This window comes from Contarinia nasturtii, unplaced genomic scaffold (genome assembly GCF_009176525.2).
Source record: "Contarinia nasturtii isolate CC-2019 unplaced genomic scaffold, AAFC_CNas_1.1 Cnas_scaffold_695, whole genome shotgun sequence".
NCBI lineage: Eukaryota > Metazoa > Arthropoda > Insecta > Diptera > Cecidomyiidae > Contarinia > Contarinia nasturtii.
In genome coordinates this window covers 2,989,219-3,017,190 of record NW_022198046.1, presented here as the reverse complement: position 1 = coordinate 3,017,190, position 27,972 = coordinate 2,989,219, and the positions used below count along the sequence as shown (strand labels likewise).

General features: G+C 34.5%; 4 protein-coding genes across 11 annotated transcripts; 1 reads left to right on the top strand and 3 right to left on the bottom strand.

Annotated features, from left to right (window-relative positions):
* Window positions 1-351: 351 nt before the first annotated feature.
* LOC116340956 (dnaJ protein homolog 1) lies at window positions 352-16,545 on the bottom strand. Of its 3 annotated transcripts, none has more exons than XM_031767732.1 (7): window positions 16,431-16,545; window positions 14,992-15,664; window positions 5,560-5,801; window positions 5,249-5,468; window positions 4,829-5,186; window positions 633-777; window positions 352-553 (listed from the first exon to the last, which is right to left on the bottom strand). In XM_031767732.1, exons 3-7 carry the CDS (start codon window positions 5,786-5,788, stop codon window positions 462-464), a joined length of 1,044 nt encoding a protein of 347 aa, XP_031623592.1. In that variant the 5' UTR covers window positions 5,789-5,801; window positions 14,992-15,664; window positions 16,431-16,545; the 3' UTR covers window positions 352-461. The 3 variants fall into 3 exon arrangements, with proteins under 3 accessions (XP_031623592.1, XP_031623593.1, XP_031623594.1); XM_031767733.1 differs by having other exon boundaries at window positions 15,422-15,664; XM_031767734.1 differs by lacking the exons at window positions 14,992-15,664; window positions 16,431-16,545 and adding an exon at window positions 5,892-5,914.
* Window positions 16,546-18,542: 1,997 nt separating this feature from the next.
* Window positions 18,543-21,251, bottom strand: LOC116340693 (cysteine-rich protein 2-binding protein). Its single transcript, XM_031767317.1, has 7 exons — window positions 21,016-21,251; window positions 20,826-20,903; window positions 20,619-20,756; window positions 20,365-20,513; window positions 20,136-20,292; window positions 19,015-20,075; window positions 18,543-18,948 (listed from the first exon to the last, which is right to left on the bottom strand). The coding sequence occupies exons 1-7, from the start codon at window positions 21,141-21,143 to the stop codon at window positions 18,593-18,595; spliced, it is 2,067 nt and encodes a 688-aa protein (XP_031623177.1). The 5' UTR covers window positions 21,144-21,251; the 3' UTR covers window positions 18,543-18,592.
* Window positions 21,245-22,110, top strand: LOC116340694 (zinc finger matrin-type protein 5). Its single transcript, XM_031767318.1, has 3 exons — window positions 21,245-21,509; window positions 21,571-21,705; window positions 21,795-22,110. The coding sequence occupies exons 1-3, from the start codon at window positions 21,383-21,385 to the stop codon at window positions 22,034-22,036; spliced, it is 504 nt and encodes a 167-aa protein (XP_031623178.1). The 5' UTR covers window positions 21,245-21,382; the 3' UTR covers window positions 22,037-22,110.
* On the bottom strand, window positions 22,104-27,720 carry LOC116340692 (probable phosphorylase b kinase regulatory subunit beta). 6 transcript variants are annotated; one of them, XM_031767310.1, is made up of 19 exons: window positions 27,576-27,720; window positions 27,337-27,452; window positions 27,092-27,258; window positions 26,774-27,025; window positions 26,581-26,710; window positions 26,431-26,504; window positions 25,918-26,168; window positions 25,691-25,854; window positions 25,419-25,630; window positions 25,203-25,223; window positions 24,914-24,928; window positions 24,550-24,602; window positions 24,431-24,482; window positions 24,237-24,362; window positions 24,078-24,164; window positions 23,861-24,010; window positions 23,564-23,779; window positions 23,224-23,499; window positions 22,104-23,156 (listed from the first exon to the last, which is right to left on the bottom strand). In XM_031767310.1, exons 1-19 carry the CDS (start codon window positions 27,605-27,607, stop codon window positions 22,293-22,295), a joined length of 3,258 nt encoding a protein of 1,085 aa, XP_031623170.1. In that variant the 5' UTR covers window positions 27,608-27,720; the 3' UTR covers window positions 22,104-22,292. The 6 variants fall into 6 exon arrangements, with proteins under 6 accessions (XP_031623170.1, XP_031623171.1, XP_031623172.1 ...); XM_031767311.1 differs by having other exon boundaries at window positions 27,337-27,449; XM_031767312.1 differs by lacking the exon at window positions 24,914-24,928.
* Window positions 27,721-27,972: the final 252 nt, after the last annotated feature.

Sequence of the window (27,972 nt, the reverse complement as noted above, 5' to 3'; positions counted from 1 at the left end):
CGCGTACCATTCAATAGCAAATGCCATTGAGTATTGTTTTACTTCGGTTTAATTTTCATCATTTATTGAAATGCGAGAAGAGTGCATCAGTGAGAGAGAGAAAAAAGGCAACACAATCGAATGCAAAATTTCAGCAAAATTGTGTACATTTTTATTTATCGTACAGTCATGAATGTGCAATGAATGACGGACCGACCATATTCATCATGATGGTTTGATTGCTAATGTATCACGTTTTTTTGTGTGAATTTTTTTTTATTCTTTTTAATTCTATTTCCACTGGACGCGCTCATTTTTTATTTATTTATTTTTTCCTCATTCTGAGTTGTTTGTTTGTTCGTGTGTGTGTGTATGGGACCATTAAAATGGCTCCAAAATATTTTCGTTTGATTAAAACTAAGTGTTTTTGTTTTGTTTATAATGCTGTGATTGAGAAAGAGTGTGTGTATGTAAAACTTGAACTAAATCGATGGCAGCACATCTCCCAGCAGTTCTTTTTCTGATGCGGTTAATTTCTCTGGAAATTTAATGTCGAAGGCAACGAGCATGTCACCTGAAAGAAGAAAAAAATTGCACAGTTCGTCAATGAGTCATAATGCCATTTACAATATTATATAACAAAAACGTTTCACCTTTTCTCGATGGGTCTTTTGGCAGGGGCAAACCATAGCCGGTTATCCGTTTTACTGTATTCGGTTTGATAACCTCCTGCATCGTACTAATTCGAAGTTTGTCACCGGCCAACGTTGGTACCTCAAACACGACACCACACAGTGCCTGTAATGAAAGAAAATTAAAAAAAAAACATGATCAGTAAGGATTAACACAATCAAAACTTTTGAAAAAAGTCACTAATGAATAGTGTCGTTGGCGAAACAACGCTACCGCTTTTTTGTCAACTTGAAGTCAAAACCAAATGACAACTACCCAATTTGTGTGCACACTCGCACAATGACACTTGTTCATACACACACACATACATTTGCCAACATGAACATTTGGAATGGAAAAAAGTATTCAACACAAAGTACACAAAAAACGAACAAAAAATATGGTTTTTTTATTTTGTTTACTTCGGAGTTTTCAATCTACAAATTGAGCAAAAATTAATTAATTTTCAGACTCACACACATTCGCATCTATAAATAATAAATATTTGATGAATGAACATGTATGCAATTGAAAATGTATTTTCAATTTTAATGCCTAATCATTTGGTGCGTGAAATTATCCAAAATTGGTATAGCGCACCGATATTATTTTCAGCAGTTAATTAAATACACTAATTAATGAATATTAGAATAATTTCAGTGTTTGCACATGGCGTTAATGGAATTACAATTCAATCGATAATTTCAATTAATTGAAATATTTCAACTTTATCAGTTTAATTTGCAAATAGAAATTATATGCTCGTGTCTCCTTACAATCTTCATTAATACAGTCACGGAAAGTGTTTACAAATTTTTGACATAATGCTCAACAACAGCACTTATTCAATGAGTGTATTATTATTGATGATGACGATGATGGTAGACAAATCGAATTGCTATCATGATTGAATTAAAAATTCGAACTGAAAATTGCATGCCAATTCCATTTCTTCGAGTCATTTGACATGAAATTTAAGTGTCGTTTAAACAAATCATTCTTTTTGGTAGGTCAAGTTCAATGGAGAAAGATCGAGTTCTTTGTCGATTGAATTTTAGCGTTTGTCAACAGTCAATGATTTAACATCACCGGCGTATTACATTTCAACATGAATTATGTGTTGACAGAATATTCTAAAACACTGGTGCCATCATCAATGAGTTCCAATTTCCACAAGCGTGAATTCATTACATATTAAAAATGAGACAACCATTTGCAAATGTGACAACGATATCAAATAATCAAAAAATCATCGATATCGTTGAAAAGCGTGAAAAAATTCTCTTTATCTCCATTTTTATTGATGAAATATTAAAAGTTGATTCTTCCATAAAATGGCTTTTTATTGAAATCATTTCATCATTCCAATTAACTTCCTTTCCATATTTGATTTTACAAAATGGATATATCAATTCGTTTTCTGTCGTGAAATAATTAAAATAGTTCAAATTAAATGTCAATGCATATTTGGTTGTCTTCCTCATTGCATCCATTCCTAAAATAGTTTGGCAAGAATTTCACGGACATAATTTTCGAACGAAAAAGAATGCGCTGCGAACATACTAAAAAAAATACGAGAAAGGCAGAAAAAAACCGAGAATCAGATTCAAATCGATGCGATGTCGCTGATAAATATTCACTGTGTGATATGGAGTGGATTTATTTGTGTTGTAACCGCGATGCAGCCAGTGTTCGGTGTTCACACATGTAAAAACGCATAAATTATGGTTAAAAAATTGTGAACGCACTTTCGCTTTTGAAATACTCTCGCACGTCGCATTTCAATGCATCCGAAATGAAATTAATGCTTTGTGCTCATTTTGAATTAAATTTTACATTGCGGTTAACATAAGTGATGGAAAAAATGCACAACAGAGCAATTACATGGAGTTTTTTTTGGTGTGCTGTAAAAAAATGAGCAATGAGCATGGAACGAAACTAAAGCGTACCACAAAGATACACGATTGAATAATTTAAAATGAAAACAGAATATGCCTGTGCTGTTGTTGCCGCTTTTTTTGTGGTCATCAATTTCCATTTTATATTTCAAGGGAGGGGATTATTTTAAGCGGGCAGAGCCTGCAAACTAAATGTGACCAGAATCGATACGATTTTTCGTTTGTCCATTTCCTTCTATTTTTTTCACTCTCCGGAATATCATTTTTGTGATGTATAAATTGATTTATTGGCATTTGTGTATTAAATAGAATCGTTTACGTAAAATGGCCGGAGCTTTGAGGTAGGAATCGAGGATTAAATGAAAATACTCGCAAGAGATTAAAATCGACGCAAATGTTTTTTTTTTTCATTTCTATATATTTTAATTTTCATCGAATTTTGTGCTAATTCCTTGATTCGCATTTCATTTGCATTTGTTCAATGCGCACGAAATCGGATTGATGCCGCTGCTGCCGGCTACAAGCAGCCATCATTTCCATTTATGTACAGCATCAGTCATAACAATAAAAATTGAAATTGGCTATTTTTGCCATAAATGCGTGTGCCGGCAGAAAGGAAAAAAAACACGCGATACACACACAATTTAATCGATATTAATATTTGTACACGTTTTGGAAGGCGGAAGCCAATTGCAGGCTGACGCGTCTGAATAACATTTTATGACAGATTCATATTTTCCGTATGGTGAAGCACAAATTAGCGTTTTTAATGGGAGAGAAGAAAAAAGTAAAGAATAAAAAAAACTTCTTTGAATCACTTTGCCAAGAAGCTGCCGCACGGAATGCGACAAAAGTTGAGCGAGAGAGAGAGAGAGAGAAAGAGAGAGAGAGAATGAAAGAAAGACCGATAAAAAGCTATTTTGCAAACGGCGCTTTGTTGAAACGCTTCCCTGTTTGCATTCTTCTTTTTTACGATCGATGGATTTGCATTCAGAATTTTTCGATTACAGAAGTTTTATCGATGTTGTTGGTTTTCTTTGCGCGATTTTTTTTCTCGTTTGTTTTGTTTTCATTCTTCTTTATTCATTCGTCTTTTGACAGTTTTAACTTTAACTGGAAACTGTGGCGACAAGAATTCTACAGAATCGAGAGAATAAATCAAGATAGGTACGGAAAATGCCGCAAAATTACTTTTAAAATGAAGAACAGATTTATGGAAGGCACATTTAAAAAAAGCCTATGTGATTCTTAAGCCGCAAATAAAAATAAATTCACATTCAATTTTAATTGCATTACAGTTTATAATTGAAGCAATTGAATTAATGGCCATTGTGGTAAGCGGATTATTCATACAGACTCAATGTGCTTTGTAAGAAAATAATCGCACTTTTGTGCTTTTAATTTACATCGAACGTTCGAAATGACATGCCAATTGAACGGATTTTTTTTATTATGCTATTTATATTTATATTTTGCTTTTGGTCGTTCGGTGACTTTATCGATCAGTTAATCACCATAAGCCTTGCTTCGTTGACAACATGACTCATTCAGTGCATTGTTATTCATTTACCGCGCTGCAAATACATTGTTTTAAATATTTCAATAAAAAATAATAATTCAATGAGTCGGTTGGCTCTTTGTTTTTTTTTTTTTTTGCTAAATTAAGTTTGGTTGTAGATATTATTTTTTGGTTCTGTTGAAATAACAAAGAGCGTATTTCGACCAATCCAAAATGTCAAGCAGTATTGTTGTCACACGCAAGTTGTTTGAATCATCGAGCTGAAAGTCCGTCAGTTAGATTTGTGATGATATGCCATCGTGCGCACGTATCTCATTTGAAAGTGACTCCTTTTGCCAAATTCAAACCACAACACTCATTCCAAACTCACCCATGACGCTGTTTTTGTCACACAATGTCTTTGTCATTTTTTTACACGCGTACAATGTTTTGACGTGTGTTAATTTGTGTACGATTCCCAGATTGGACTGGCTCTTTTTTCCAAATCAAAAAAGATAAATTAAAAAAAAAATTGCGAATTTATGCGCGCACAAATTGAATGAAACACAAAACGATCATTCAACCGAAGTGATCTAATGCGCCTGTCATATTTGGTAACATCAAGTTTAAGCTCTATTGGTTGCTTTGACCAAAAACGAAGACACCTAAAATGTCCATGCAAATTTCATAGAAATGTGTTGCCGGTTTTTTATGGCTTAATGGTGCTTGTTCAAGAGAACATAAATTTTTCAAAAGAGAAACAAAATAAATAGAAATTTACTTGTTTTAATGACAATCGGGCTGTGTATCGCACATCGCTTCCTTCTCGCTTGTAGAATTGGTGTGGTTTGTCACGAATGATAAATACAATATCAGCCGGTATTTTTCCATGTGTTTGATCGCCTTCCTTTTGAAATGTGACACGAGTACCTGATTTCCATCCCGGTTTAATGGCTATATTGACCAATTTATCCTCTTTTCGTGGCGTTCCATCCGATTGCAGTATTCGTCGAGATATTTTCATCTTTTTAACACAGCCTTTGTTGATCTCTTCAAGTGTCACATACAAATCATGCTCAATTGGCGGATCTTGTGTCTTTGTCTCTTTTTTAGGTGTATGTACGTTGAATGAATGTGATCTGAATGGCGGAAATAAAGTTCGTTATCAATTGACATTTAAAATTAATATTTTAAAACTTACCTAAATGCACCGCCCAAACCATGTCTTGAACCTAAACCACCGAATGGTGAAAAGAAATCTGTGTCTGTGTCCAAATCGAAAACATTTTTCTCAAAAAGATTATCGCCCATATCGAAGAATGATGCAAATGGATTGCTTGAGCCAAAGAATTGTGCGAATGTGGCACGTGGATCGCCGTGGAATTGGTATGTGAAGTTTGAGTTGCCGCCATTTGTTGTCCCTTTAGAAAGCACAAGATTATCGGTTTTTGTTTTTGGATTGTAAAAAGGAAAGTGAAGTCATTAAATTCAAGAGTGTCGACTCGTTCTTACCTCTGTTGCCTTTCAATCCTTCTTCGCCGTACTTATCGTAGATGTCACGTTTCTTTTTGTCGGATAGCACTTCGTATGCTTCGGCCACCTCTTTGAATTTCTCTTCAGCGCCAATGGTCTTATTTTTATCCGGATGGTAACGAAGTGCCATTTTTCTGTAGGCTTTTTTAATTTCATCGTCCTTCGCCGTTTTCGTTATTCCTAAAATTTTATAGTAGTCTTTTCCCATTTTGGCCGTTTATCTACGAAATGAAAACAAAAAAGATGGAACAAAATCAGAATACAAATAAAAAAACAACGACGACACAAAAATATCGAATTAATTTACTGACGCTTGCAAGCAATCTATTCACGTGAATGTGGGTCGCTACAGCAAGTAGGTTAATGTCAACAGTCAAACTGACTGTGAGCGAGAATCTGTTTTTGAATTCTTCTTCACGAATTTTTTTTTTAGTGTGTCGGTGAATGTGAATGAGATAGAGAAAGCATTTGCACAATGTGCTGAAATTGCGAAATGTACACGATTATTTCCGATTTTACAATAGCACAATATGATTTAACTGGCTGCCGGCCAAATTTTATTTGGAGTGCAACGCGCCATATAATGTGCAATGTACAATGTTCAAATTGTTTACGCTCATTGCAATATCATCATCGAGAAAAAACGGAAACGAAACTCAATACAATTTTCATTCTATTTTTAAGCGCATTTTACATTTGTTTATTTTCTCTTGCCCATTGAACAATTTATCGGTGCTATTTTTTTTGTGTCGGTCAATCCTAGCGACGGTTTCGTTGATGGTTTCGAATTATTGTCAAGTGACGAAACAGAAATAAAAATTTAAAAATTGCTGCAATTTGGTCAATGTTTTACGATTTCAATCATTATCAGGAAATTTCATGAAATGATTCAACGTCAAAGAAATGATCGCCAGAAAACGATAATAAAATGAACGCAAAAACGTCCTTATCGCATTCGTCGTTTTCATATAAATCATAATCGATTGGACTTTTTTGGCAAGAGTCATAAATGAATTAATATACGTAAATATTGTTTGATTGGCAGTTTATAAATCGAAAATTCACAAGTGAATGAAATTCTGAATTCCTGAAAATATGTACCAAGGTTCCGGTTAAAAAATCGAGACACCCAATTGGCCCGCAATAATTGAGATATTAACCCAACTATATATTCGCCGGCATTACATTAATATTTAATTTATTTGACTTCCACCTTCGAGCAGCGAGTTACTTTTTTACAAACACAAACCGAGTATTTACAGTAAAAGATTTTGTTGAATGACACAAAGGCAAAACGTGTTTATTCGTGGAACTTTGTAAAGAATTTATGAAGCTGCTTCGTCTATCGAAATTTGTGATTCAAATCGACCGTTTTATTTTTAATTGTTCGCGGTTCTGGTGGGTCTTTTGCAGACTTGAAATGAAACAACAACACTCCTCTCACCCCCACCACCTTTTATGCATGCATAATGTCCGTTGTCACGCTTCAGTTTAGATAAAATCTCAAATTCATATCAAATTAAGTCATTTTGAGCGGCCTTGTGCGCGCACGACACAAAAATCTACGTGCCTCATTAGAGTTGTTGATTCTCCGTGAACAACTTCCATAAAAATGAATGTCGTGAGAGAAAAAAAAAATCGTGAATCACATCTTTCCCAGGAATAAATCCTTAAGCATTTTTCTCATTGTTATTCTTGTTTTCAGTCTTTATGTCTCATTTGATACTTGATCCTCTTGTCATCAAGTGTACATCTATTTCGTTTTCACTCGCTGTCGATGTAACAACGGCTTTTGCCCGCTTAAAAACAAATTTATTTTCCAATTTACATTTCCAAATATGCAAAGTTTTCTGCTTTTCATAACAATTTATCGTTAACGTCGAAATTTTTTTTTTTTTTTTTGAAGAAAAAAGAAACATGACAAGCAACAATGAATCGCATCTATTTATTTTTCATTTTTTGAGTTTATATTTCGGCTCTTATTCACTCAATGCGACTGACGTCGGTAAAAATAGCTGTCGAATTCGAATGAGAGACAACGGCAACGATGACGACAAACGTCAGCAAAGAAATTTGCTTTTTACATAAAAGAGGAAGAGCACAGAAAATATGAAAAATGATTTGTGAACAACATAAAATCTTTCAAATGCGAGCAGCGACAATCGGGAGAGAGAGAGAGAGAGAGAGAGAGAGAGAGAGAGAGAGAGAGAAAGGAAAATAATCATTTACTTTTCTTTTGTACAAATTTTGTATTTACAATGCTTATTCTCAACTTACTCTCCATCGTTGAATATAAAAATATTCCTGGTTTGCATGCAAATAAGATGCCTAATGATTTCTATATTTTGCATGTTTTTTTTCTAAATGGATCTTTTCGCGATTCTTTTTCGCGAATTAATGAATTTTGTGTTTAATTTTACTTGAATAATGGACTTATGAAAAATTCGTCGACGAGAAGAAGTAAATCGATTGAAATGGATGTAAAGTGACTTCTATGTATGGGAATGGATCCAAATTATGGATTCTATGCTATTAATTAGGCATTACAACACACAACAATCAATCATTTTGTAAAACAAAAGACCATCAATCAATAAATTCAAAGTTAGATATTTTCATGTGTTTTGGTTTCTCGTCCTTCGAAATGATTGTTCGTGGCGTCGTTGTACCTTTTCATTGTAAAATTTCCTGTAATAATCGTCGAAATACAGAAATCTCCATTCGAATTCCATTTTGCAAATTCACTTTGTTATTTCGGAATGAATCTACCGTACTCAATTTACGCCAAAGACAGGTTAAGGAAAAGTAAACGACAAAGACATGAACGACCAAAACTTTTGCGTTTACATTGAAAATTATGAAGTCATTGGAAATGATAACAATGTTGAAATACTTGTACTCTCAGAGAGTTTCACTCGAGAATCGAGTTCTTCGGTGAATGGTTTGCTTTGCAACAGTAAGAGCGTGGGCTTCGTTGATACAACAGTGCTAAATGCTAACAATGCCATTGTGTGTTTCGTTGTCGCCCGATAAAAAAAGCAAGAAGTAAACGAAGACAAAGTGGCAGAAAGAGAACGAGAGATATTAGAGTGAGAAGAAGAGAAAGAGAATAAGCCAAATAGAATGGAAAATGAATTTTAACGTGAAACATAAATACCGCATAAAGGCGAAATTAAAGTTGCAAATAATGCTTTAATTGTTGCGATGCTGTTTTCACATTTTAATTGGCACACAATTCGTAAAATAAATATTAATATTGCCCCGCATCGAACTTATCGAAATGTATTTGGTTTGCGAAATGACATTGCCCGAACAAAATATGAAATAATTTTATTACGTCTTTTCTTCATTTGCACACTGGTTCTTTTCTGGTTCTGAAAATAATTTGATTAAGCCGTGCTAAAACAATAAACACGTGCAATCGTTTGCTTGCACTTGAAATCAATTACGAATTGCTGTCAAGTGCGTGCACAGCGTTGCCAAATGCATCAACTGACTTTGCCAAAAAAAGATAAACAAACTTGAAACACTGAAGAGAGCTGAACAGAAAATGAACAGAAAACGGTACACATGGCCTATTTTATGAGAGTATTTATTGGGCTGTCAGTAAAATATTAAGCCATTGCGGAGAGGAAACAAAAAATTAAAATAAAAGCAAACAAGAAATGCACATTGCCCACATCAGCGATGTCATTGTGTAGCATTGTGAAGTGATTGTTTAACTATAAGCTGAATAAACAATTGGCCACAACAACTATACACACTCACACAAACCACTGTCTGTCTGATATTTAGCGAACGCTTAAGGCGTTTAGCATATGTCGGCATCTAAATGCCAAATATTAAACGATTTTCAAGGTCAATGACAATCAAAATCTATAGAATGAGACTGTGTATACATGTGTATAGATGAACGAAGAAGGCAAGCAGAAGAAAGAGAAGCAACAACAAGAAATCATCACTGCAAATGAAGTATATACGGTTGATAATGCGATCGTGACACAGAATTGGTATATTTTTTTTTCTTTTTAACGATTAATATTAATTTGCTGATATATATTTAAATGACACTACATTGGAAGCTCATTTAATATGCATGTTCCGATGAAAAAATAAACATAAACAACTTATCGTTGGCTGTAACATCACTTTAAATGTTCTGAAACAAAATTATGACTCATTAATATGAACGTGTCAAACGAACAAACTGATTATTTTGTTTCCGACCATATCGTGTATTTTCAATATTGACTCTTTCCACCTTTTTATGACTTTGTAGAGTTTTTTTTTGCATTTACACTTAAAGTGATGCCGATGACACCGAACTCAGTTTCCATGATGACGGAAGAAAGCTGTGAATTGTAACTCATGGCAATGTAGTTATTTCTCTAAGTCTCATGAGTTGACAACCAAAATGAATGGAATAATTTTGACAAGGTATTCAACCATTCTCAGCCTACTCACGCAAATCAGAGGCGAAGAAAAGATATTGTGATGACCTGTGTTATGTATTTTACGCATGCGTTTAATTCAATCATATTGCTCATTGGTTTTTCGTTTGCTCTATGAGCCGTCATAATGGCAAGAGCATCGCATGTACGAGTGTAACGAACGAGCGAGTTTTTTTTCTGATTCGCTTTGCTCGATTGACGATCGTCTATTTTTGTCGAATCAAGTGGGTGTAACATCACAATTATATACCGATTTGATTCGTTTTTTTCTCTCTATTTCTCGTGCTCTGCTTGATGTTCACAATTCAACGGCCGTGCATGCCATTGACTAGTTAACCAAAGGAGAATGACAGAATTTGATTCAAAAACACACTTTTTTCTATGATATGGAACACAACTCCACGCACATTTTTAACATCTAATGTCATTATTTATTTATATGCGGCACAGATTGAATTGAAGATTTTTGTTGCCGCATTGATTTCTGCATACTTTGTCGAATGCATGATATTTTAGCGATGGTTTTTGTTACGTTTCATTTTGTTTTCGTTCAAATAAATTGATGAATTTATTTGAAACGATTGAATTTGTGCCAATTCACAACAGCAAAGCTCGTACTTCGCAACTGTTCCAATTATATCAATAACATTAATATTCTGAATTTGAATGTCATGGCATCATTGAGAGAGAGAAAAAAATCGGAGCGGATAAGCTTCTCTCTGTCAGTAAATCGAATTTATGACTGGCTTTCGACAACCATTACCCGATGCGTACCGATATGATTTGATTTGAGTCGAAAGAGAGAGAGAAAGAGAAAGAGAGAGAGAGATAGAGAGAGAGAAAGAGAGATGAAATCATCGGTTGAAAACTATGCACGTTGCCGGAATTAATACCTCCTGAATGATGTCGCAAATGGAATTACATAAATTTCGATATTGAATCAAAGCCATGCATGTGGAATTCGGAAATTATTTGAATTTGGGATTTGTTCAAAAGTACAATGCAACGGCGACAGTGACAACGACGATGAGAGAGTAATCGCATTTCCGTACAAAACTATTTGATGTATTTTATGCTGTTGGCGTTCGCATTCGAATTGGTGAATTGGTCGAGTCATCGGGTAATAAAGCAGATTTATTGGATAGTCAAATTTACGCATTTAAATAGAATTTTTTTTAAACAAAATAAACGATGAACGAAACCTTGTTCTCTCACATTCATCACAGCTTTGAACTTCAAACAATAAAATACGCCAAGCGCACGTACGAATTCGAATTCTTCGCTTTTTTACATCCTCCAAGTTTTTTTACCTTTTTGGCGTGCATAGTTTGTGTGTGTGTAAATATATATAAAAACCACTTTTTTTGTATATTGTTCGGCTATGGTCATTTCGAGTGGCTCTTGACTAACATCAACGCCAATCCAAGAGCATTTACGCTCACAATTTTTCTACCCAATATGAAAACAGAAAAAAACAATCGCCCGTTACGATTTACTCTAACGCCAACTGACGGCCATTGAATCATATTTTTTTGGCGAGAAAAAAAGAATTTTTGTTCAATATCAACGGGCGAAATGTAGGCGATTCTCATTCAAATCATTGAGTTTGGTGAACGGAACGCAAACGCTAGCGCACACGTACACACACTTTTTCTCTCTCACTCCATCTTTTTTTTTTTTAAATTCTTCGAAATTTATTCAGATTGACACACTTAACGACTTAAGTGTCACATAACCCGTTTGAATGCAATTTATCAACATTTCGCATATGTTTAGCGTTTGAACTTCAAATCGAATTACATGCATGGTAAAATGCCTCAACAAAAATTAATTGACGTCTCGATCATCATTTTTTTCGAGCTTTGAAGAAATTTTGTCAACGACATAATGTCAACACATTTCAATTTGTTCAAACCCAACCCAAACAAACGAAGTGGAAAAAAACTTTAACTTTTTTTTACATGCACTGAGAGAGGAAAAGAGAAAGAAAAACATATGGCTGGATTGTTAGTTATAATTTTCCAGTATGCGGAGATGCATCTGAATAGATTTTTGGATTTGGTTAATTGAATGGCATTTATTGTCTGGAATGGATGGATGTTGAATTGGATGAATGCACACGCAAAAAGTATTTGCCATTAATGCATTTTCCGTTTGAACTAAGAGTCAAAATGGATTTTGAACGTATTTATTTAACTTTGAAATGAGTTAAATGAAAACGCATCGACCAATTTATATTCAATTTTATGTCGAATGGTATTGTGTTCAGCATCAGCATCGGCATCAGCGACGGGACAACATGATTGCCCAAATCCATTTATATATATACTAAATTTGAATAATCCGAGATGTGTGACTTTTGGATGACGGCTTTATTGCATGTAATCAGATGATTGATTGTGGTTTGGATGGAGCTCGTGACGTTTCGCAAATGATAATAATTAGCTTAAATTCATTAAAATATTAAGCTTTTGATTCGATTTGCAAATTAACAGGAAAATCAATATCAAATAGACATTTGGATTTTGTGAAGTAATCGACAAATATAGAGTGGCTCAAACTCTGAACGCAAATCCAAAACTGATTCAACTAGAAGGAGAAATGAATAAACAAACTGAGCGAGAGAGATTGAACGCTCGAAGATAAACAGATGCACACATTGCTTGAGGTAAACGTACACAGAGATAGTGGCGATGATATGATGGGAAGGGGTAGATAGAGCAACAGTGATGAAGGCAAATAAGGTACAAAATGATGATAATGCCCATGATTGAAATGCATCACATCGCAAGAAATAGATCAATGGTTTTATTTAAGCATTCGATAGCAGGTAAATGTCGACCAAATGGATGCATTGAATGCGCGCCGACAAAGCCAAACCAAAAAACAAACACATAGACATTCAAATCTATAGCTATAAATATAGATGGTTTATGGTTTACCCGGTTTACGCTAGATAACCACAATTTTAATCAATTTAATTACTATTCTCGGTCCATTGCTATCTATTATGTATATATATACATATACTATGTACGGTCAGTGTGTGCGTGTGCATTTTCATCCCTGAAATACAAAATAGCCAAATACGTGAAATAATGACCACTTTGTGTATTAATGAAATGAGCTTATATGCATCGTAGCTTCTGGATTGAGTTGTTCAATGGAAATGAAATCTCACAAAAGACCTCTCCGATTTTATCGACGGAACAGAGTTGAATGCATTTCGAAATCTGGCCACTGAAGAATTTACGACGGTCTGTTTAAGGTATAATAGTACATGGACAACAAAGCTATCAATTTTACACCGATGCAAATGAAGTTGTACACATCAAATCGAAATCAAAACAAATGATCAAATGAATCACATTTTAGGAATATATACATCCAACCGAATGCCTTCCGTTTTCTATTCAGTTTTGGGGCAAAATTTTCGGCATTTATATTGTAACCAAACCTATTTCCGGCTACAAATCGTCCACATTTACCGGCAATTTCATATTTTGCCTACAAACAACGGTAATCGAACAATTCAAAACTGCATCGAACATTTCATGGGCTAAATATCCATAAATGTGGTGGGTTTTTTTTTTGTTTAATTAGTAAAACACAACAACGAAATATTATTATTATTGTAGTTATTGATGATGCTGATGTTGTTTGCTTTTACAGTTGCTATCTTTGCCCGTTATGTCAGCTTATTTTTCTGAATTAATACCACGTATCCGCATTGGATTCATGTAAAACGAGTCAATGTTTACAAACTTTTTTTTCGGCGAGGAACATTTCATTGCACACAGAGTGTATTTTATTATATGGCTGTATTTGGCTAACTGGTTTTGGGCCATTCGATACATATGTATTCATATTCCATGCTTTTCATTTCGCCGATTGTGTGGTTTCGCGATTCGAAACAATAATGCACAAATATTTATCGAATTCAAATGAAAATAATGAAATGGAATCAATTTTGGTTTAATGTGAATTAAATGCACATATGGCATGCTTGAACATCAACATATCTCATACCACATTTGCTTAAATTCTTCAACTCACTCATTCACATTCATACACACAAACAGACGCGAAGCGTGAACGGTCATGTATTTATAATGTCGTTGTACTAGCTCAGCCGATTTGCTTTTTCATGCAAATGATCTTACAGTTGATTAACTTGCAAATCATTTAGCCGGCATTTTTTAGATACATCTTTTTTGCATCGTACTATGTACGGTTTTATGATTATTATTGTTCAGAATTTACGACGTTGAGTTAGTCTGTTTGAGTGTGAACATGTGGCTATTTCAAAATGTGTTTTTATTGGTTTCGCAAAGAAGTGGAAAAAAAGGTGCCATTGTTAAATCAAGACTCGCTATTTATGGTTTGATCAACAAATCAGTGGCTTGTTTCAATATTTTGGCAAAATTACGTCAGCAATACGAGGCTCTCCACTTTTTTTGTCATGCATACAAAATTGCCCTCTCAAAATCGAGCATTTAATTGAACATTTTCAATATGTCATATTGCTTCTTTTGCAACCCACAGTAACAAAAGAGACTATGGTGTCATTGATTCAAGCAGGTGATATACATTTTTCATTTGATGCTCGTTGCGAAAATCAATACGTAAGACATTTTGCAATTATTATCGGTATGAAGTACATTTGATTATTTTGCTACAAACACTGATTGGTTCCCAATAAAATCCCTCACATAACTTCATACGTAAGTATGCGAGTTGTTTACAAACTGCATACATCTCTTTGTCAATAAAGTAATAATCAATAAACTGTGTGTGATTATATCTTGCAGTATTTGCAATTATGACTTGCCTTGTCATCGGTACGTTTATGTGTTGCACAATCCCATTAGGCATTTATAACTTGATTTTTAATGGATAATTATAATTATCAATGTTTTTAAAATGACATATGCACAAAAAAAAATAAATCTCTATTTACCTCTCGTTTCGTACGAAGCACAAAATTTCGAAGAAGAAGAAGAATATAAAAAAATAAACGAGCAACTTTACTTTGAAATTCCACTTAGTACGCGAAAAATGACGTATTCAAACGTTTTTTGTCTATATGCTATACGCCTAAGTCACAAGTCGTGTGTGTGTGTTGTATTATTGTTCACAAATGAGCGCGTTTGCGGTTCTCTCTTTTTTCTATTGCTGCACGTTCAAACAAACAAAATAAAAATCGTTTGTGATTCTTCAGATGTTCACAACTGTACTTCAAAAGTATGAGTGTTTTACACCCACAAATCTATTTAAAATTAGCACTCTTTTTTCGTCTATTCTTCAGTGTCTATCATCATTTTTTTATGTGTTGCTCTATCTCACTAAATTTTGGTCGATATTTAAAACGATATTTTCTGTTCACTTACTATGATATTTTATTTCTGTATTAAAAACACTTCGTCGTCATTGAGCAAATATGATTTGCTTGCTGCGATGAATTTTTATGTATTCTCAAATCACTCTTGAGTCAGAATCAAACCGAAAAACTTTATATAAGAAAATCTGAATCTTGTTTGGTGTAACCGCATACAATTAGTGTGATGATGTTGAATGCAGTCGCATACTAGCGCTCAAACTACCAAAAGCCGAGATGCGTTTCAGCAATGAATCTGTGTGAAAGACAAAAAAAAGATAGAGAGAGAGAAAGAAAAAAAAAGAGAATGAAAATAAATTGAAAAAATAAAAATTTTCACTTTTTCGCCGACTGAGCTGTCAAAGTGCGGTTGAGGGCGATTTTGGTGTGTCACTCGTTAAAAATATCCAGACCATACGTAATGCTGTCATCATTTATATATTTATTATATAAAAGAACACATTAAAGCAGATATTCCAATGAAAAATCGCCAATTTTGTTGACTTGAAGTATATGAGCGACTGAGATAAATTGATATCATAAAAAAAATGTTCGAGATAAATCGAAAGAAAAACGGAAGCAATCTCATTGAAATCGGTTTATCTGAATTGGATACGATTTGAGAAACAACGAACATCTCTCATCGCCTTGATGTTTAGTTTTCAATGTAAAAATAAACCGTTTCGATAAACACTCAAGACGAATGACAACAAATACGATGATGGTGACGCACTATCGGACGTATTAATCCGATTGTTCAATACAATCGCGAAGGTAATGGTTTTATTTTATTACGTCACAATGTCCAAAGAATATTGATCACAAATAGAACTGGATTCAATCCAATAAAATAAACAAAAATCAGACATAAATATTTTTTTTTTTTTTGAAACCGATAATTATCAAAAATTCGTCCAAGTAAACAAAAACACGAACCGAAACTCAATTGCGCACTATGGAATTATAATATTTTAAACCAATCGAAGAAATGAAGAAGAAAAAAATGAATGAATTGTACACACCGTATGTGTCAAATTGATTGCTGTGATCGTCACGATCGCGTTATTCACGAAAATATCGAAAAGTATGCAACGTTCAACGAGGAGCGCTCAAATGCGACTAAACCAAATGAACAGCATGATTCTCTTCTCTTGCTCACTCGTTCGGTCGTTCGTTCGGTCAGTTGCTCGCGCCTTCGCTCGTGTCTCTCCATTACGAAAGCATATATACGACTCAAAAGCAGAGAGCAAAATAATTTTTAATTCTCATTTATGTGTTACGCAGTGCGAGATACACAGAGATCACACTCAGTGTGATCGCTTCATATCAATGGTTTGGATTTTTTTTTTTTTCGTTGTTGAAGGAAACAATTACACTCTCGCGCATTGATATTGCGGGTTTATTGTGACGTCTCATTGCAATTAAAAATTACGATGATTATAGTGCCCTGTTGACACGATCAACAAAAACAATCAAAAGCATGAACAAAGAGCACATTCATTTTGAGCTCTTGCAAAGACAAACACTTTTTGGTGTCTTTTGTATGAATAATATAAAATGAATCACGAATGTAATTTTATTGCAAAGGATTTTATTCAATGAAATGTCTACACTCATCGCCGGAATATTCCATTTGTAAGAGGTGTTGAAAGAATGAAAGAAATAGCCGGCAACTCTTTCAGTGATTTCATTTCTCTGTATGTCTCACTCTTGCTTACACATTCTCAAGACACAATTTCACCAAATGTAAAAATAGAAATTAGTCCATTCCAAATTGTAATGTGTGTTCACGTTCACACATTTCTTAAGCAATAATTGATTTCTCACATTGTTTTCTTTTGGCGGTGTCGGTGCTAGTTCAGTAAAAATTTGAATTATGGCAGTTCGATAGTTTTTGAAAAAGAAAAAACGGATTCTCGTAGGAGGCAATCTCATTCTCAAGACACATGATGAAATAACCCGCACTAAATGAAAAAGAAACACTCGCGTTCCGTTAAGTTTTCTGAACTTCGCACAATGACTAATCCAATGTGAATGCTTCACACAGAGTGAGAACGATTTAAATACGATTTATTGACAACGAGTATTCTCGGTGAAAGGTAACGAAATTTTTCAATCCTTCACTGCAGAGCATAAATCTCACGCATGATTTTATTTGAAATGCAATTTAATTTCATTGCATTATTTATTCCGTAATTTTTTTTTTAATGTGCACGACAGATTCCAATTTATAGTCTTAATTACTTCAAAGCAGAAATATGATTTATTTTCATCCAAGCTGTGATATTTAAATGCCGAGTGGTTTAAACGACAAATCAAATTACAAGTAATTGATTGGCCCAAATATGTTGCGAGTCATTTTGGACACCTTCTATAAATAAATTGGCGTGATCTATGCGTAAATGTTGAGCAACATCTTCCAACAAAAGTTCAAATGAAACGAAAATAAAATAACAGACACTCACTTTTAAACGGACTATAAATATCACAAGTCCACTTTATTCTGCGGTCGATATTTCACTGTGAATTATCTTGGTAACGACTTATTAATTTCACTATTTTCAAAAGCGCTGGGAGTGTCCTATGTAAATTTTCCTTTTTGAACAATCAATAAAAAATATACAGATGAAAACCCAAAAATAGCCACGAATATTACATATGATTGATTTAATGTTGTGTCACAACGTTTCCTTGAAATTCAATCACGGAGCAATGGTTGCTTTGAGTACACACATCGAATATTCTTTTTCTTTACCCGAAATTGATACTTTTCACAATTATAAAGCACGAACTGTTTTCACTAACGAATAAATGTACTAAATGTACATATTTCATAAAAAAATCAAAAAATGTAATATCTTTTTATATTTTAATAATTGAATGGAAGACCGATTGAATTAAATTCAAACTAAATTCATTTCAAATTGATGCATATTGCGCTGGACACTAGTTGCATTCGCAGAAACTATTTATTTTCAAGGAGTACTCGATCTCGTTGTATTCATGTTGAGCATTTGACGTATAAAGCAGTTTTTGTACTTAAATTCTCTTTCCCGTGCATAAATAGAAAGAAGAAGAAAAAGGAAAAACTATAAATGGAACCCATTTCAGCAAAAAATGATCGAAAATTTCAGTTACTTTTTATGTTCATTTATTTTCCCAATTTTTTATGATTTATTTAATTTTATCGTTCTAATCGTAAGAAAAAAGCGTGTCGACTCTGTGTGGAATCGTATGGTAAATATTTATCGTAAAAATCTAATATCAACTCTTGAATTTTAAAGCCAAAGCGTTGATATAAGCAAATGGCAGGATTATTTGCTGAAACATGCAATGTAAAATCCTTTCCCATACATGTTTGTGTCAGATGGTAGAGCATAAATGTGGCAATGCCTGCACGTTGCCAACCGGGTCGAACCGCCATAAATGATACGTATGCCTCATTGTGACCGACATCGGGAACTAGAAAGGCACAACCAATAACGAGTTTCTTGTAGAGAGCAACAACGCTGAAATCGGGATAACTCAAGCATTCAGACACTGGAAATAGACAAATGGAAATAACACTTTACATTCTCGTAATAAAAAAACAAAATGTGTGCTTACTATCGATTCCTGGCCAAAACATCCGCTGAAGCAGTCCATTGACCGCGGCAATGTGTTGAGGTCGAACATAACAAAAATCGATTGAAGCTCGACTCGGCATCGTTCCATTCACTTCGTACTGAAGTTCGCACAAAAGCTTAACCCACGGTGGAACGCAACTATCATTTCTGTATATGAACGGATGCAAAATGCGTTCGGTGTGCGGACTAATGAAAAGATCATATGTACATGATCCAGCCAAACGTGCCATGAATGTGTTGTCTGTTCTCTTTCCCAATGAAAAATCACCACTGCCCGCGATCAAATGATGGAATCGATCTAGCACAGCTGGTTGTGTTGTCTGCTTACTAGTCTGAACACTTCTTTTATTAAATTTATCCACATTAAATACTGATAATCCTAAACTTCGTTGCATTTTACGAACACATAATTTTCGATAATGTCTACGAATCCACGGTGGTATGTCAATTGATCGACTTTTCTCTGCTTCAAAAATCGCTTTAAGCCGTTTGAAAATCTCATTTTCTTCATATTCGCCCATCAATTCAATACATTTATCACCAATGAAATTGTCATTATCATCTTGATCTGCAGCAAAATCGATTTCCCATGGATATTTTTCCGGTGGCGGTTTCGATGTAAATAGACTCTTTTCACAAATGTATTTCTCTTCATAGGGTAATTCCATTTCATCTTCGTCGTCTTGCATTTCAACGTCACTGGGCAATTCCTGTTTAATGTCTGGATCATGTGAAATACACTCAATGTTCTCTTGATAATTGTTTACTTGTAGAATTTTCGGCTCGGAGAACTCATCTTCTTCGAATGGTAGTTCAATTTTTGGCTTACAATCAAACAAATTATCGAGTAAATCATTATAATTGCCGGTTGTGAATGATGGAATTACACTGTTTATTTCTTCAGATGTGAGCGTTGGTAAGGCGGGCATTTCATCGAGCAAATTCGAATTCTCACTTGAATCAATGAAATTTAAAATATCAATCATTGGTTCGGGTTCGTCTTTCAGTTTCAGATCCCATTTGTATTTGCCGGTGAATGGTCTGTGAACGAGTGGTTAACACATTATTGGAACAGAAGAACTAAAATCCTGTCCTACTTACAGTGTTCGACTACAGTGATCTGGCTCAGTATCAGTTTCACTCTCACTCTCATCTGCGCTCGATTCGTGTGCTCTTTTTCCTAACAAACTCGATCTGGGCTCATCGTTTAGCACATTTATTTCTTCGGTGGCACCTTTATCTTTGCGGAATCTCTTCACTAAAAATTTGTTAAAAATGATACACTCAATTGACATTCGGAATATTTTGAGTAACAAACAAAAAAACTAACCAAAGTCATAATATTGTTTGGGTGTTTTGTTATGCGATAATTTCCAATATCCGCCTTCATTAAACACTGCAAGTCCAGATGTAAATAATACCGGTGAATGGTGTGAAAGTGTTCCAGTAATAGTACCAATCCAATTCTTTTTTTTCTTACTACAAAAAACAAATGAAAAAAGCGACAAAAACATGATTTGCATGACAAAGAACAAATGCCTTGAATTATTACTCAATTCTCTAGTTAGTTTTCGGTTTACTTACAAATTCGGTTCCACAAGGTACGCCCAATTTTTGTCAATAAAGTGGGCGATGTGCGATCTCCAATGGAAATAACCATTTCTACTTAGGCCTTGTGATTTCTTGGTTAAGTTATAAATTGTCAACACAATTATCATTGTCCTAAAATTGAAATCAATTCAATATCATCGAAAGGAATACGGCTTCACTTTTTTCATATTTGATTCTCACCATGGTAATTTTTCTCTTTCAAATGTTTCTTTGGCATTGTTGGTACAGCTCACACATGTGAATTTGAAGAATATGTCACTGAAATAGAGTAAAAACAATAGAATACGAAAAAAATTAAGATGAAAATCAATGGATTTTGAACGGTATCGAAACGATTTTTGAGTTTTTAGTTAAAACAAACAATTTATACCCAACAAAATCGCCTGGTGTTCCCGGCCGACGTAAACACCGCACATGAACATATTGTTCACATTCTTCGCACTCCAAGAAATCGTCGGTGCCAATTCTATCATCACAATATCCGCAGTCTACATCCATTTTAATTTTATTCCATTCTTTTGATTTTTGTGAAAATATTCGGCATCAATTTTAATTTGGCTTCAAAATACAAACTAACTTTACAATTCCATGTGCGCTGTGACAATCGTAATGTATGACAGTTGACGTTTAAAACGTCAAATTTGGTTGTTTATCATTTTTCGACTGTCAAGTTGTTTAACCATTTCAGAGTCGAAAGAAGTTGTTTTGTGAGTTTATTTTTGAATTTTATCAAAAAAATGGGGAAAATGTACTATTGTGACTATTGCGATAAGCGAATGAGAGACGATCCGAATATTAAAAAGAAGCATAATGAAGGATTACCACATCAAAAAGCACGCAACGAACATTATGCTCATTATAAAAGTAAGAATTTTGAGCAAAGAAAAATTAGACATTACTTCTACTAACAGAAGATTTTTTGCAGCTGCCCAAGAAATATTGAGAGATGAATATAAGAAGAAACCTTGTGCAAAATTTCCAAATGGATCTTGTCAGTTTGGTGCTTCATGTCGATTCAGTCATTATACACCAGCACAAATCGAAAAGGTTAAGGAACAAGGTAACAACATTGTTTTGATGCGACCCGAAATATTCTTCTTCATTTGGTTATATATGAAATTAAAAATGAGCATTTGTTGTTATTTTCAGCGGAAATTGAAAGGCAACAAAAAACATCGAGGCAAGAGTCCAAAATCTATTCGAAAAATATGATTGACGAATTTATGAGAAGACGAAAATCGGCGAAACAACAAAATGACCAGCGATTGATACGGGAATTTTTCAATTATCCAGAGGAGTTGCTCAAACATCAAGATGAATTGCCCCCATCTTTGCGGCTGATCACACCTGAAATATTGCAGACAGATTTCAAACCGACATTTTTTGGTTAAAATAAGACAATTTTATTTGAAACGAATTCCAATAACGAACCAAACAAAATAAAAGAGAAAATACACGCTTAAAAGTAAATGTCATGAAATATTTTCTACATGATATATAATTTCGATTTTCATTCTCGATAAAGTAAACAATTCATATTCAAGTATAGTATACATCTAAATGATCTCATTTCATTAAAAATGGAAAAAAAATAATAAAATTTCATAACAATAAAAAGTAAAATGATTTGATTTTGTAATAAAAGATTCAGGAGACTCGGCAAGTTTCCTCTTCGAAATCTTGCGCGTCATCCTCGGGTTGAGCTGCCAAAACGCCGCCTTGTAGTATGGTATTAACAACGGCACGAGCTAGATATCCAGTTGTTTCTGAGTAGCTGAGTGAATATAAGCTCGAAATATCTTTGGTGAACGGTATACGTTTCTCTTTGCAATACATGCTGTAAGCCTCTTCGAGTAAATCATCTAAATCGAGTATATCCTTGAAGCGCAGCTCTGGATTACGACTTAGAATTGTGGCCACGATACAAAGAAGCTCAACCGATAACTGTCGTCGCTCCGGTTGAATGATATGGTTGAATGTTTCTTCGACCAGCAACGAAAATGCCAGTTCGCTTCTGCTCATGCTGGTAAGCGTTGGTTCGGTTGGAATCAAATGACCTTGTAACGATATACCTTTGGGTGTGCGTGATAATACGTCCCAAACTAATCCGTAAAATTGCTTTGGCACCCGGCACAAACAACCTTCTAATTGACGTCGTTGCAAAACTGTTAGTTTTTCATCATTTGCCCAATCGCTTACCGTGAGAATACGTTGAAGTAAAATACGAATTGAAAACGGTGATAAATTATCAAAATCATCCGTTTGACCGGACATATTTAGGTATAGTCGCATTGCTTCTAGAACCCAACCAATTCGAATTTTCAAAACACCCTTGAACATGTCTGGATTTGTTGCAATCAAACGACCACAATAGAGCACAACTTCTTGCTGCAATACTGCTTGGATCACATCAAATGGCTGAACATGTGTGTACATGACATTCTGGATCTCTGCTGGCGTCATAGGTTTATCGAATACGGTTTCCTTTTGACCGATTACACCGACTGTCAGCTGTAAACCATTTCGAAAATTAGAGAATTTTTCTTCAGATACGAACTTAATCGAACTTTTGCCATACCTGTTTTCCGTTTACCAAAACCGTTGTAATGAAGGGACTGATTGAATCTACAGTGTGGTGAAGTAAAGAGCTACAGTATCGAACTGCACGCCAGTACCTCAGTGTTCCTGCACGATAGTAAAGTGCTTTCAGTGCATTTAACACACTTTCGCCATTTATTTCATAGTTTGGACCTTCGCGCATAAAAATGATGCCTAACAATTGACATTGACAGTAAATGGACGTTGTTTGCCTTAAAACATTAATGATATCCGGTAGAGAACGATGGTTGTACTCCTAATAAATTAAATTTCATCACTTTTTTGAACAATATGAATTGAACATGTTTTTCAATACTAACCGCGCAAGTAATTTTCTCCTCAGCATATGATTGAGCCTTAGGAACATCGGTTAAACTCTGATATCCAATGTATTCATGATGTATTTGACTGAAGCTGGTTTCATCGCCGATTTCAGGTAAATCGGATGTCGACATGAAATCCAAGTGTTCCATGCATGAACTTGAAATTAAATTTTGCAATCGGCCAATGCGCACTTTCATTCCATCACAATAACCCTTCATTTGGTAAAAATAAGACGATTTTATTTGAAACGAATTCCAATAACGAACCAAACAATATAAAAAAAAGATGAAAACCTTCTTCAGCATGGCCAATAAATCAAGCATCTCTTTGAATTGTGGATCTCGCATATGTTCCTCACGAATAAGCAAGCAGACAGTGGGTCGGCCCGATAAACGCCAGTATCTACCAACAAATTGGAGTTCGGTTTTTATATCATCGATCAACTGTGAATTATCAATGAGCTCTCATTACCGTTCATTGTACAGATTTTATAAAGTTTTAAATTATTACCAGTGCCATATCACGATACAAATAGAAATCCGAAAATTCAAAAATCAACGGGTAACACAAAACTGTCATTCCACACACACGATACACCTGAAAAATTCGAATTTGTTGCTTTTACTTTTAAACAAAAAGAAACTGAATTGATCTCAAAACAATGCTCACTTTAGATGTTCCCAAGGAACCAACGGGCCGATTCGGTCGTCCAGTCAAACCGATTTTTTCATTTACTCCCAATTGCTGGAAGAATTTTATTAGCTGCGTCGAAGACCAAATTTGTACTGGTTCCACCTATTTCAAAATAAATAACATTCAATTTTAATTTAATTTAAACGATTTAAATTTCTGTTTAAACTTGCTTCATGAGGTGTCTGGGTTTGAATGCCATAAGTGGCCATCATAGCTTGTAATCTGAAAGAAAACGACAAATGGTTAGTTTAAATTTGGTATGAGAGAAATGCATTTTTAAACAAATCACCTCTGTGATTCGGCAATAAGCACAATTTGCACGACAAGATCTGTGGCAGTTCCCTAAGACAAAAATCGCGGATCATATTAATTTTGCATAAAAACGCTGTTTTTAATCACACAATACTAATTGCATGCAACAAACTATATAAGGATAACTAAACTACGTGCCAGAAAACAGAACGTAACAAACATAAGTGAACAAAAAAAAAGAATCGCAAAAATGTGTACTAATCCCATTGGTGTCAAGGGAGAGACATAGATATGATACCGAAATATCGGATGGTGAAAGGAATTGTTTTTGTAAAAGGAAACCTTTCAAGGTAGGAGGTAGAGTGAAACGAAATCATTTCCAATGTACCATTTATACTTACAATTCCTGGCTTCGCCTGCAGTCGAATTTGGAACAAAAGGAAAAAGGGGAGAAAAGACAGAGAAAATTCATTTAATTCACAAAATAAAAAGTGTGGAAATCAAATTTTTAAGTCAAACAAAAAGCGTAATTCAATAATCACCGAAAAAAAGATTAAACGAAGCCATTCAAAATCAAAAATAATAAAAGAAAAGATTGCGGTGCAAGATATATGTGGGTGTTTCGTGCACTTTTCTATGGTCAAAAGTGTCATTCTCTATATGACGACCGTGCGTCATCATGGGACTTACTGATATAACTTCCGGTTTTCCCTGCAGCATGATTAATTTGGAATACCAATTTTGAGTTTAGTGAATTTTGTTTATGTTTGTTTTTGCAATGGAATAATTAAAATTTCGATTATGAGATTAAATCCAAAAATTTCCTTTCCAAACATTTTCTTTAAAGCCAGTTTAAATTTTGATGTTGCTTTATAATGTGTTAGCCAATTTACAATGACAAATTACCTGAAACGCGCTATATCTACCACCTTTACGCGGTCGATTATAACTTGGCAAATAACGTCGAATTGTGTCCAACTCATTGATGTGCAAAAGACCTGAAGTCAATAATTGTGCAATTATAAAAACAGATTGTCCCCACAAAAATAGACCGTCCGAGGGTGCTTTTGTGTAGCCACCTTCACCATCCGGTGCATAAAACATTACAATGGCCGGATCTGGTATGAAATGGGGATATTATCAATAATGGAATCGAGTGAATCATTCGAAACGTTTACCTCCATTACTGTCAGCATACAAGCATTTTCTCAGCTCAGCTTGATATTCTTCAATTTGTTCAGTACTGCTTTTAAACACACCATCAATTATCATAAATGTGTAAAATATCGGCCATTCACACTCGTTCCCTTCGAAATCTTTTACTTCACCTTGATTGTAGTAGCTAAATAAATTAAACAATTAGTTATCATTTTGTTCATTTGACATTAGACATGAATGAAATTACCGTCTTGATTTGTCTTCTAAGCGACTCAAATATCCATCGCGGCTGAATCGTTTAAACCCATTTTTTCCCTTTAGACGATTAACCACATTGATTTTAGTCTGTTCAACTAGTCGTTCTTCGTGTGACGCAAAAGCGGGAAAACCGAGAGTGGTTATGAGGGAAGCATCAACACCTTTCGATGACGATTCACGCGGTAACATTGTTTCGAAAATACTTCGATTTCGATTATGTGCATCAATGTCCACATAAACCTATGCGTTAACGAAAATGTAGTGAAAAATATATTTTCTTTGTATTTTATTCAGGGATTGTTCTTCTGAGGAGGATGAATGGTGAGGAGCAAAATGAGGAGGAGGGAGAAAATGTTTTTAGCTAAACATGATATTTTTGTGATAAAAATAGCCCTTTGAGCAAAAAAAACTTTTCCTCCTCACTTGAGATCTCCTCCTCCTCCTCATTTCTTCTCCTCAGAGGAACAATTCCTGATTTTATTTAATACAAAATATCGCTTACCACACTCCATGATGCCCCTTTCTCCCCGAATAAATTGCATCCATTGATAGCTTCTAGTGCTGATTTTGCCATTCCTAAAAAAATTGCATAATATTGAAAAGTCTTTCATCATGCCAATAAAATGAGATCAGTAAATAGAAATATATTAACCAATTGATGAAGCATGAATTTCTGGTGTTCCGTCATTGTATTTCGAACCACGTTCCCACATCCCAAAATCAGGAGTTCTATATGATCTCTCTACATAGTACACCAAATTTTGTACAAATGCTACTTCGTCCTACAAAAATATTGGAAACATTATACCAAAAGCATTCATCACATGACATCGATAGCTACTTACTTGTGTGTAAATAATTTGTAATCCCGATGTTATCATTTGTACCAAAAATATGAGGTAAATTGAAACCACATCAATCTGTAGATGATTGTAAAGGTCATCTGAGTAGATTTCTTCGCCGGTGTGAAGATGAAACTTTGAATGTAATGCATGTTGATTGGATTGTCGTTGTTTAAACAATTCGACACGATATGCTTGTTTGATCCAACATTCCAAAATGCCGCGCATACATTTAACGGCTGATTGACCTAGTTCCTGTTAAAATACGAAACATTTCAAATGAATTAGATCTTTTCCGTCTTGATGTTTGAATGAACTTACGTGAGATTTTCCACGATCGTCATCGATTCTTCGATACGCTTGATAGAGACTCCAAACGGCCGCAGCGCAATAAACACTATCACGTACGCTGCCAACTTCATTATCGGTCGACAGTACGGGAAATAAACCAGAAATCGGACTTTGGAATTGCAGCAATTGACGTTTCACTGTGAATTATCAATGAACTCGTTAAACGCTTTTTATCACATTCATTGTGAGATTCTTTAAAACATTTTAATTATTACCGATGCCATAGTACATATCCAATTCTTTTACTGTATCTTCATAGTTGGCCACTTTTAGAAATTGATCCAAATTTATGTCATCCAAACTCTGTTTGCGACCTTGTGGCTCGAAACTTCTATCATAATGTAAATAGAAAATAAATTCCAAAATTGATTAACAACAATAAAATGAGTGACGTTTGTTAGATTTAAACTACAATCACACACAAGTTAGATAACGCATATTTTGAATCGCTCACAATGTCTCTGTTGTTGGAACAACGGTATGCATTTTTCTGTGCTCGTCTTTTATACGTCAAGAGTTCATCTGTTTCCAACTGTTCCAGTTGGATACACCAATAAAACCGCTTGAATCGAATGGAAAAACGTCCCGAGCACAAAAACTGAATGAAAAATATTCGCAATGTGTGAATGTCAAATTTGTCACTTCAATGATAAAAATATATTGAGAGGAAAAGTGTTCAAATGACAGTTGATTGTATGGCGACACTAGTGCCAATTGTACACTAAGCGGTGAGAATCGAAACTACACACATGAATGATATTACATTCAATTGAAGAAAAAAATATTTGAAAGAGAAAAATTGGTTGAATTTATGTATGAAATTTTGTTTGGGTCGCGTTTTAAAATATTTT

Coding starts and splice junctions, on each gene's coding strand:
- LOC116340956 (XM_031767732.1), bottom strand. CDS start 5,788: ATGGGAAAAGACTACTATAAAATTTTAGGAATAACGAAAACGGCGAAG. Junction 5,187..5,248: donor GGTTTGGGCGGTGCATTTAG/GTAAGTTTTAAA, acceptor TCCGCCATTCAG/ATCACATTCATTCAACGTAC. Junction 778..4,828: donor CCCGATTGTCATTAAAACAA/GTAAATTTCTAT, acceptor CTTTCATTACAG/GCACTGTGTGGTGTCGTGTT.
- LOC116340693 (XM_031767317.1), bottom strand. CDS start 21,143: ATGGATGTAGACTGCGGATATTGTGATGATAGAATTGGCACCGACGAT. Junction 20,904..21,015: donor ACACCAGGCGATTTTGTTGG/GTATAAATTGTT, acceptor ACTCTATTTCAG/TGACATATTCTTCAAATTCA. Junction 18,949..19,014: donor GTTTTGGCCAGGAATCGATA/GTAAGCACACAT, acceptor GTCTATTTCCAG/TGTCTGAATGCTTGAGTTAT.
- LOC116340694 (XM_031767318.1), top strand. CDS start 21,383: ATGGGGAAAATGTACTATTGTGACTATTGCGATAAGCGAATGAGAGAC. Junction 21,510..21,570: donor ACATTATGCTCATTATAAAA/GTAAGAATTTTG, acceptor GATTTTTTGCAG/CTGCCCAAGAAATATTGAGA. Junction 21,706..21,794: donor CGAAAAGGTTAAGGAACAAG/GTAACAACATTG, acceptor TGTTATTTTCAG/CGGAAATTGAAAGGCAACAA.
- LOC116340692 (XM_031767310.1), bottom strand. CDS start 27,607: ATGCATACCGTTGTTCCAACAACAGAGACATT. Junction 27,453..27,575: donor GTTCCAACAACAGAGACATT/GTGAGCGATTCA, acceptor ACATTATGATAG/AAGTTTCGAGCCACAAGGTC. Junction 23,500..23,563: donor AGGAGAAAATTACTTGCGCG/GTTAGTATTGAA, acceptor TTAATTTATTAG/GAGTACAACCATCGTTCTCT.